The sequence below is a fragment of the Oncorhynchus tshawytscha genome, linkage group LG09 (genome assembly GCF_018296145.1).
Source record: "Oncorhynchus tshawytscha isolate Ot180627B linkage group LG09, Otsh_v2.0, whole genome shotgun sequence".
Taxonomy (NCBI): Eukaryota; Metazoa; Chordata; class Actinopteri; order Salmoniformes; family Salmonidae; genus Oncorhynchus; species Oncorhynchus tshawytscha.
Window position 1 is genome coordinate 31131793 of NC_056437.1, and position 11752 is coordinate 31143544.

Consider the following 11752-nt stretch of genomic DNA (forward strand, 5'->3'; position numbering starts at 1 on the left):
CCCCTTTAATCTCTTGAAGACAAATTACCTTGTAATATTTTGTAAAATTGCAAAGCCCAAGTGGACAACATCCCACAAGCCATGTTTGTTACTTTCCTCATTAGCTTCTACTGGGAATTTGTGTCAATGGAGTCATGACCTACATGTTTACATCTTGACTGACATATTCGTCATCACATTGTGGGTTTTGTTGTAAATAAAAGGCTGTGATGTTGTTTCTGTAGTAAGTCTGGAGGGGTGGGATAGAACACAGGAATCATCTTGGAACACTGAAGACACTGAAGAAAACTGTAGAAAACCTACTTGCTTATGTTAGTGCTTAACTTCAACTCTTCATGTCCAGGACAGTTATTATTTTGCTATCTAGTGTGGAATTGAGTGATTCATATATATAATTTAATGTGTTTTGGTGTATGAAATGTCCATACATACAATCTTATTTGGGTATTGTTGTCTAGTTATCTGGCTATCAAGTAAGGATATTAACTTACTTAGGTCAGCTGTTTGCAGAATATAGCTATTTAGCTAAATAGCTGAGATCACTTGTGTCATATAAACCTTCCATAACAATGTATAGCTTTCTTTGCTAGCTAGCTACATCTCGTCTGACTGCTGAAAGCTATACAGCTACCAGCTGGAGCTGGATAGAAGCTAACCCCGAAAAGCCCCATATCTCAGCTGTTTTCCAAATGAACTGGCAGGGCAGCTGCCCCACAGTCTGCCCCTTTAAGAAAACGGTTTATCTGCTACTGCTACCACAAAATCAGTAGATGCTTTTAAAGTTTGTGTTTTGAAACTGATTCCCCAAGTTGTACGACTAATCTTTTCAAATTCTCCTCTCAAGATTCTGAGCTACTCCCTGACTGACGAATGGAGAACCACACGTACCCTAACCACGTTCTCCTCCTGGAGGGTTTAAAGGTCACACAACAGTCCACGTACCCTGCCTTCATCCTCTTCCTCATTATCTACATCTTCACAATGGTAGCCAACATCGGACTCATATCATTGATCTCCATGGAGAGGAGCCTGCACCAGCCCATGTACATCCTCTTCTGCAACCTGCCTCTTAATGACATAGTTGGTGCTACAGTGATGATACCTCGTCTGTTATGGGACATTTTGACCACAGCTCCTGAGCGATATATCACTTACACGGAGTGTGTCATTCAGGCTTTCTATACTCATGTTTATGCTACATCATCACACACCGTTCTCATGATCATGGCCTTTGACAGGTATGTGGCCATCTGCAACCCCCTGCGGTACGCTACCATCATGACAAACAAAATGGTTATCAGGTTGTCTATGTCTGCCTGGGGGGTGGCCATAGTCTTAGTGGGGATTTTGCTGGGCCTCACCATCCGCCTGTCACGCTGCAGGTCTAACATATTTAACCCTTACTGCGACAACGCCTCCTTATTCAAGCTCTCCTGTGAGAGTGTGCTTATAAATAACATATATGGCTTAATCTTTACTGTTGTGCTGTTTGTCTCGTCCATAGGCAGCATCAGTCTCACCTATCTCAATATAGCCATTGTGTGTCTGAGCAGTAAAAACAGCTCTTTAAACAGCAAGGCCCTGACAACCTGCAGCACACACTTACTGGTCTATCTCATTGTGCTGGGATGTGGGTTTACCATTATCGTCCTCCACCGCTTCCCAGCCTTTGCAGACCTGCGCAAAGTGAGCAGTGTTCTGGGTAGTGTGGTCCCTACTTGTCTCAACCCCATAATATATGGTTTACAGACTAAAGAGATTAAACAGAGGATCTTTAGAGTGTTTCACAGAGCCAAGGTGGCTGCATGATGTGTTAATCTGACAGGAAAATAAATGATATATCATATGATGAGAACTGTGTGTGGCATTCATGAAACAAGGGTGGGGTGTCTTCTCAGCCACCAGCTGAGGGACCAGTTCTCCTGAATTGGATGCTAAAATTAATTGAAAACCATGATTTCTACAGTGATATTCCACATTAAAAATATGTTTTAAAATGTATAACATACAGCCACCCGTGTATGTGTTAGTACTACTGAAAAATGTCCTCATTCCTGCACTAAAGCAAATATAAAACTAGGAAGAGCTCTATGTGGTTTTCAAATGGACATTTATTTTTATCTGGTGCAAGGTTTTTGGGGAGTGTTCCATGAATCATTTATAGATTAAATGTCCACATGCAAACCATCAAACACGAGTATTACTTTCAATTATTCCATCAAGAGGTCTTTCTTGTTGCGCAAAGTTTTATTTTAATTTGTGACGCTTACAGAAAAGGCAGAGGCACAAAAATGAAATGTGTGGATACTTTATTTTACAGTGTGCTATTTCCCTGATATTTAGAAAGAACATTATCTGATTGTAGGTACACAAGAAATCACTAATCAATGATTACTCTTTGGTTTCTTTTAGATGAATTCAAAACATGTATCATTACAAAACATATAGTACTCTATCTGGTAGTCTGTACAATGCAAATTAACAGGAATGTACAGTTGTTATTATTTTTGTGTTCCTTATCAATAAACTATTAAATCAAATGTATACAGTTGTGCAATATACATCATGAACCAAATGGTGAACAATAATGTTGTTCGGTTTAGTTTCTAAGAGCGTTAAACATTTCGTTTTTCTGCCTTCCGAAAAACAATCAATAATTGGAAGTAGTGACTAGGTATTATTTTGGAATCTGAAAATGATTACTCTTTTTAGCCCATACTAAACTATTTTAAAAGTAGAGGCACAGGAGAGGAGCACTTCTTTGGTTTATATTTAATAAATGAGGTGCTCTTTGATCAAGGGATACTATATATATATATATATATATATATATATATATATAAAAAGTTGGTGCTGGATAGTAAACAATGCCAGGAAAGCCTTTGTGCAAACACACTTCAAGAATGAATCAAGACTCTCTCATTTAGTGTAAAAAATGTAAAAGCCTTTGTTGTTTTAAGGCTTATGTATGGCAAGAATAAAAAAACACAGCGCTGCGGCTACAACAGCCTTCATCCTGGTGACAAAGAATATTGTTGAACAAACAGGTGTATATCCCAACTTTTACATATATATATATTTATATATATATATATATAAAAAATAGAAAAAAATAATACATATATATTATTTTATTTAATCTTTATTTAACTAGGCAAGTCAGTTAAGAACAAATTCTTATTTACAATGACGGCCTACATTTAAAATGTAAAGGCAACATCAACAAAAATTGGGGAAAAAACACATTCAAAATACAGAGATAAACAAAACAAACATTGCATAACGAGAATGCAACACCTCAAAAGAAATGCAAAATCATAAAAGAAAAATACATACTATGTACACATGAGTTCATGTTACCAAACTTAAATAAGAATGGAGAACAAAACATTGAGAAGAAAAAGAAAATCACATATATCTTACAGGAAGGGAGAATAAAACATTTCCCAATTTAGACCCTGCAATACTGTTGATTTAATTTAAAGATCCAGAACGTTTCATGTTGTAGGAGACGTTTGTGATGGCCATTGTTTTCAGAGAGTTTGGGCTGCCATGGCCAGCATGTCTGTAATGTTTAGCCTTCGGAAACTTATCGTTAGCAGTTCAGTTCTTATAGCATAAGCATGTTCAGACACCATGTCCTTGAGCCTTCTCTTAGTACGTCCTATGTAAAATAACCCACATGGGGCTATAAATAATCCAGCCTGTACACCATATACAGTAGGTAGTGTAGCAGTAGCAGTTGCACTTGGTATTTGTTTTTACGATATGATGGCAGTGATTGCAGTTACCACACGGTCTGCGCATATTTATAAACAGCTAGTGCACGACATCTAAGGAAGTCTATAGATTTTGCTCACCTGAAGTAGAGTATATTGTGATAAATTGCAGGCCACACTACTTGCCTAGAGTCTTTTCAGTTATACTTTTCCTGGCTGTTTATTTACCACCACAAACAGATGCTGGCACTAAGACCGCACTCAGTCAGCTGTATAAGGAATAAGCAAACAGGAAACCACTCACCCAGAGGCGGCGCTCCTAGTGGCCGGAGATTTTAATGCAGGGAAACTTAAAATCAGTTCTACCAAATCTCTATCAATATGTTAAATGTGCAACCAGAGGGAAAAAAATTCTAGATCACCTGTACTCCACACACAGAGACGCGTACAAAGCTCACCCTCGCCCTCCATTTGGTAAATCCGACCACAACTCTATCCTCCTGATTCCTGCTTACAAGCAAAAATTAAAGCAGGAAGCACCAGTGACTCGGTCAATAAAAAAGTGGTCATATGAAGCAGATGCTAAACTACAGGACTGTTTTGCTATCACAGACTGGAACCTGTTCTGGGATTCTTCCGATGACATTGAGGAATACACCACATCAGTCACTGGCTTTATTAATAAGTGCATCAAGGATGTCGTCCCCACAGTGACTGTACGTACATACCCCAACCAGAAGCCATGGATTACAGGCAACATTCGCACTGAGCTAAAGGGTAGAGCTGCCGCTTTCAAGGAGCGGGACTCTAACCCAGAAGCTTACAAGAAATTCCGCTATGTCCTGCGACGAACCATCAAACAGGCAAAGCGTCAATACAGGGCTAAGATTGAATCATACTACACCGGCTCCGACGCTCGTCAGATGTGGCAGGGCTTGCAAACTATTACAGACTACAAAGTGAAGCACAGTCGCGAGCTGCCCAGTGACACGAGACTACCAGACAAGCTAAATCACTTCTATGCTTGCTTCGAGGCAAGCAACACTGAGGCATGCATGAGAGCATCAGCTGTTCCGGGCGACTGTGTGATCACGCTCTCCGTAGCCGACGTGAGTGACTTTTAAACAGGTCAACATACACAAGGATGCGGGGCCAGACGGAATACCAGGATGTGTGCTCTGGGCATGTGCTGACCAACTGGCAGCTGTCTTCACTGACATTTTCAACATGTCCCTGATTGAGTCTGTAATACCAATATGTTTCAAGCAGATCACCATAGTCCCTGTGCCCAGGAACACAAAGGCAACCTGCCTAAATGACTACATACCCGTAGCACTCACGTCTGTAGCCATGAAGTGCTTTGAAAGGCTGGTAATGGCTGTCATCAACACCATTCTCCCAGAAACCCTAGACCCACTCCAATTTGCATACCGCCCAAACAGATTATGCCATCTCTATTACACTCCACACTGCCCTTTCCCACCTGGACAAAAGGAACACCTATGTGAGAATGCTGTTCATTGACCACAGCTCAGCGTTCAACACCATAGTAACCTCAAAGCTCATCACTAAGCTAAGGATCCTGGGACTAAACACCTCCCTCTGCAACTGGATCCTGGACTTCCTGTCGGGCCGCCCCCAGGTGGTGAGGGCAGGTAGCAACACATCTGCCACGCTGATCCTCAACACGGGAGCTCCCCAGGGGTGCGTGCTCAGTCCCCTCCTGTACTCACTGTTCACCTACGACTGCATGGCCAGGCACGACTCCAACACCATCATTAAGTTTGCAGACGACACAATAGTGATGATCACTGACAACGACGAGACAGCCTATAGTGAGGAGGTCAGAGACCTGGCTGGGTGGTGCCAGAATAACAACCTATCCCTCAACTTAACCAAGACTACAGAGATGATTGTGGACTACAGGAAAAGGATCACCGAACACGCCACCATTCTCATGGCAAGGAAACTAAAAGGACTTGGCATGGGTCCTGAGATCCTCAAAAGGTTCTACAGCTGCAACATCGAGAGCATCCTGACCGGTTGCATCACTGCCTGGTACGGCAATTGCTCGGCCTCCGACCGCAAGGCACTTCAGAGGGTAGTGCGTCCGGCCCAGTACGTCACTGGGGCAAAGCTGCCTGCCATCCAGGACCTCTACACCAGGCAGTGTCAGAGGAAGGCCCTAAAAATGGTCAAAGACCGCAGCCACCCCAGTCATAGACTGTTCTCTCTACTACCGCATGGCAAGTGGTACCGGAGTGCCAAGTCTAGGTCATAAAGGCTTCTCAACAGTTTTTACCCCCAAGCAATAAGACTCCTGAACAGGTAACCAAATGGTTACCCCGACTATTTGCATTGTGTACCCCCCAACCCCTCTTTTATGCTGCTGCTACTCTCTGTTAATCATATATACATAGTCACTTTAACTATACATTCATGTACATACTACCTCAATTGGCCCGACCAACCAGTGCTCCTGCCCATTGGCTAACCGGGCTATCTGCATTGTGTCCCACCCACCACCCGGCAACCCCTCTTTACGCTACTGCTACTCTCTGTTCAACATATATGCATAGTCACTTTAACCAGTCCTACATGTACATACTACCTCAATAAGCCTGACTAACCGGTGTCTGTATAAAGGCTTGCTACTGTTATTTTCAAATGTCTTTTTACTGTTCTTTTATTTCTTTACTTACCTACACACACACGCACACACATACCTTTTTTTCTCACTATTGGTTAGAGCCTGTAAGTAAGCATTTCACTGTAAGGTTGTTGTATTCGGCACGTGACAAATAAATTGATTTGAAGTTATTCTCCCATCCTGTAAGATGTGGTTTATTTTTTGTTCTCAATTTTTTTGGTTTTCTGTATCTCTGTATCTTGAATGTGTTTTTTCCCAATTCTATTGCATATGGTAATGAACTGAGTCACTTCCTGTGAGAGTTGGCATATACACCTGTTTCTCCACCAATACTCTTTATTACCCTGATGAAGGCTGTTGTAGCCGCAACGCGTCTGTGGTCTTTTCCATGCATAATCCGTAAAACAATACAGGCTTTTGAATTTGAAATGATTAAATGATAGTTAAATCATTAAATGATAGTGCCTTGATTACTTCTGGAAGTTTGTTTGCACAAAGGCTTTTCTGGCATTGTTTACTATCCAGCATCAACATATTTTTTTCTTTAGTATTTTAAAAGTAGACTGTATTGAGTGTTTTGCGGTCAGGAGAATTTGCTTACTATTTTGTGGCCAGGACAGCGTGTTGAGTTTTCTGCAGCCCTGTGATAGCCTTTCTCAGCTCCTTGTTCCTCAGGCTGTAGATAATCGGGTTCATGAAAGGAGTCAGAGCTGAGTACAGCACTGACACGATGATACACACCTACAACATTAACACAACATTAAGACAACCGCAATGTGACCATGATACCTCCCCGCCCCCAAAAAATAGAATAAATGCAAAGTTACACATTGCATACAACAATGATACGCACCTACAACATCAACACAATGTTATCCAACCTTATCACAACATTATTAACAGCACGACCTGGATCATATTTACCCATAAGCATTTACACAGCATTATTAGGAAGGGTTGGGGGCAATTCCATTTAAATTCCAGTCAATTCAGGAAGTACTCTGAAATTCCAATTCTTGCCCATGCTTTTCAATAAGGAAAAAATCATTCAAATTGGAATTTGGATGAATACATTTCTGAATTGAATGGAATTTAAATTAAATTGACCCCAACCCTGTTATTAGGATTATCACAGCCCTGCCACCATGACACAGACCTCTCTCAACCAACAACGACTGAAGAGCATCAGTACAATATGCGACACACAATTAATACAACACTACCATCTCCTGGTGGGAACGCATTTTACATACTGGTAGACATTAACAGTGAAAGGACACAAATCAGAGGACATGGGTAACCAGAGTAATGGCACAAATATCAGACAAACTCTTCAGCTGGTGATTGTAGAATTCACAGTGTTGACTGAAGGATGTCTGATGGCAGAGTTAAACAGACATGGGAAGAGAGGGAGGGGGAGGGGGAGAATGAAGAGGAGGGTCACCTCTGGAGAGAAGTTTCCCACAAGGTAGGAGTCGCTGGGCGGCGCCCATTTTAGCTATCGCCACACCGATGAGGATGTAGGTAGTAATGATGAGCATGCCGTGGTGAGCAGCGCTACAAGGGCAAAAGACCGCGACATGATACTATCCACCAGCCGAAGATGGGTCGGACAAGCAGTGGCGCACCACGTTGTGTTTGCAAAACAAAAGCCGCATTGCAATGGCAGTGGCCGAGAGGGTGCAGATGGCGTCTAAGGTCCACGCCCCGATGATGAGGGGCAGGCGGACGGGTTGGGTCTTCACAGCGGTGTAGAGGAGATGATTACAGATGGCCACATAGCAGTCGTAGGCCATGACGGTCAGCAGGGCGTGGTTGTTGACGGCCATCTGGATGAAGCAGTACATCTGGAGGAAGCAGCCGGGGACGGAAACAGTCTTGACCTCAGTCAGGAAGCCTGACAACATGTTGGGGACAGTGACTGTGGTGTAGACCATTTCCATGAAGGACAGGTTGTGGAGGAAGAAGTACACGGGGGAGCCCAGCTTCGGGTTGGTCTGCAGCTGTAGGATGAGATAAAGAGAGGGATTAAACTGTGATGTAATAGATAGGCGCAGCAGGGACTTTTTACTGACAATGTGACTCGTCCAGGGAAGAATCTGGGTTCAAGAGTCCTGACTCCTGGGGAGTATAGTGTAGTCTACAGGCCCTCAGTGAGCAGACCTGAAGGAAACCTTTTGATCACTTACACTTACTACAACACTTGTTCTCTTTTATAACATAATGTTTTTTTCTCACATGCTTTGTAAACAACAGGTGTAGACTAAGAGTGAAATGCTTACTTACAGGCCCTTCCCAACAATGCAGAGAGAAAAAGAGAAATAGTAGAAAAAATATAAAATAATAATAAAAACACAAGGAATAAATAGACAATGAGTAACGATAACTTGGCAATATACACAGGGTACCAGTACCGAGTTGATGTACAGGGGTGTGCGTGTACAGTGTACAATACCAGATGATCATGCTGTTTCCTCGTAGGATGATGGAATAGGCCTGCAGGAAGATGACAAACAGAACCATTCTGTTTTCCACCAGGCCCTGGATGATGAAGAAGATGACAGGGCTGGGCCGGGTGCTGTTCATACCGCTGGGCCAGTGAGCCTGAATGGAACTTAGACAAACCGAGTGCCGACAGAGAAAGACATTGATACCGTGTACACAGTGGTGGAATAAGTACCCAATTGCCATACTTGAGTAAAAGTAAAGATACCTTAATAGAAAATGACTCAAGTAAAAGTGAAAGTCACTCAGTAAAATACTACTTGAGAAAAGTCTAAAAGTATTTGATTTTAAATATACTTAAGTATAAAAAGTACATTGCTAAATTATACTTTAGTGAGTCCGCCAGATCAGAGCCAGTGGGGATCACCAGGGATGTTCTCTTGATAAGTCTGTGAATTGGACCATTTCCCTACGCTCCTAAGCATTCAAAATGTAATGAGTACTTTTGGGTGTCAGGGAAAATGTATGGAGTAAAAAGTGCATGATTTTCTTTAGGAATGTATTGAAGTAAAAGTAAAAGTTGTCAAAAATATAAATAGTAAAGTACAGATACTCAAAACAACTACTTAAGTAGTATTTTAAAGTATTTTTACTTAAGTACTTTACACCACTGTGTGTACACATAGAAGAAGAACATTCTGACAAACATGGTTTAGTACAGTTATATTTTGGTTACTAAAGTAGTTACATTAATACATGATGTAAGAATAATTGTAATGAAAAGTGTTGCCCACAGAAGAAAAAAATACAAAATAAAATCTTATTATTTTTTATTCTTGACCTTCCTATGTTCATATCAGAATGGGGAAATCTAAATGCAATGTGATAACAATAACTTAATAATTTGTAGTAAGTGGTAGTCAATTATCTTTTGTGAACAATTCCAGCCAAAAGCTTGAACACTGAATTCAAAATGTAGTAATATGTTGAAATCTGATTATTATAACATAAAAGTTTGCTAACATAACACACTATTACACTTAATGCTAATTTATAAAACAGTTCTCTAAGCTCTCTATACATATTCACTTAGGGGCTGATTCCGACCTGAGTTAAGCGGGTGTAAATGGAACGTAATTCCCCATTTATGCCATTTTCTCTCTATACATATTTAGACCTTTACCTTAAGCAGGAGAAAACATGCTATTCACCCGCTGTTTGTTCGTGCGTGGAGATCTAAGAAATGATAAGAGTTATTGATAAAAGATAGGAAAATCAGTAATCCATTTGGAGAAGGGGATTGTATACACATAGCAATTGTTTTAAATTATTTTTCCTTCGGATCCCTGGAGACAAATGTGAAACCACTCATATGGAAGCAAACTGAAAATCATATCAACATGACATGTATTGTGGTCCCATTTCCACAGTGAAGTAAGCCATAAATAGCTATGCCGTTATTCAGAATTTTAATTGTGTTCCATCATAATTTGCGTGGATTAAATTTGGAGACTCAAGATATAGAGTTCTATAGGGCTGAACCTGCCGATGTCATGAACGTTGAAAGGATCGGACCAAGGCGCAGCGTGGTATGCGTACATTCTCTTTATTAAAAGAATGAACACCGAACAAACTAACAAAATAACAAACGAAATGTGAAGCTATACAATATAGTGCTGACAGGCATCTACACATAGACAAGATCCCACACCAGAAAGTGGGAAACAGGGCTGCCTAAATACGATCCCCAATCAGAGACAACGATAAACAGCTGTCTCTGATTGGGAACCATATCAGGCCAACATAGACATACAAAATCCCTAGACATACAAAACGTTAGACATACAAAACCCCTAGTCATACAAAACCTAGAGTACCCACCCTAGTCACACCCTGACCTAACCAAAATATATGGAAAACAGAGATATCTAAGGTCAGGGCGTGACAGCTGAGATGATGTATGCTCTTTAGAATGTTTTAATTATATACCCAGGCTTTTCTCCATTTAATTTTACAATTTGTATCATGTAAAATTGTAGGCACTATCAAGAGCCACCGTCAGTAATACCCACATACAGCTATAACTGTCACTTTAGTGTTAGTTTTCTTAAATGTGTTACTTACATTGTGCATAATTCCATTCCATTCCATTCTGTTTATCTTTCTGTATAGTTGTTCCTGAGGGTCACTAGCATTAGTGGATCATATTAGGTTAACGTTGTGCAATAATTTGGGACATGTAGCTTATTTGAATCATTATGGAATTCAGACCACACATAGCAGTTCAAACCTGGAGACTGGCGCTCAGTTCACAAAGACTGTACAGTTGTACATTTTTTTCCACATTCCAATATTTCATGGATTGAACGTGAATATGACTACTTTCAAACCACAGTTTTATTTTATGATTCATACATATTTCCCTAACCATATCATTTTCCTAAATAACCTACAAGATCATAGTATATTTTAATCTTCCAGTTGGTGCTGAAACAGAGATGAAAATGCACACGCAATTGAGCACCCAACTCACTCAGGTGCTTCGCTATATCACATTTGACATTGTCCCTAAGCTTGAGTTCATTTGCACAATGAAAAATCATACAATGATGGAAAGACCTGCTTGTTGACTTGTTAATGCAGACAGAGAAGAGCTCCAACTTTTTAATCAAAGCCTCAATTTTGTCCCACACATTGAATATTGTTGCGGAGTGTCCCTGTAATCCTAGATTCAGATCATTCAGGCGAGAAAAAACATCACTCAGGTAGGCCAGTCGTGTGAGAAACTCATCATCAGACAAGAGGTCAGATAAGTGAAAATTATGGTCAGTAAAGAAAACTTTAAGCTCGTCTCTCAATAATAAAAAAAAATGTGTCAATACTTTGCCCCTTGATAACCAGCCCACTGTATGTTGTAAAAGCATTACATGGTCGCTAC

The 11752-nt window shown here is 40.8% G+C and overlaps 1 protein-coding gene across 1 annotated transcript; it reads left to right on the top strand.

Annotated features, from left to right (window-relative positions):
* The first annotated feature begins 234 nt into the window (after positions 1 to 234).
* Positions 235 to 2424, top strand: LOC112259351 (olfactory receptor 146-like). Its single transcript, XM_024434061.2, has 2 exons — positions 235 to 311; positions 845 to 2424. Exon 2 carries the CDS (start codon positions 871 to 873, stop codon positions 1807 to 1809), a length of 939 nt encoding a protein of 312 aa, XP_024289829.2. The 5' UTR covers positions 235 to 311; positions 845 to 870; the 3' UTR covers positions 1810 to 2424.
* Positions 2425 to 11752: the final 9328 nt, after the last annotated feature.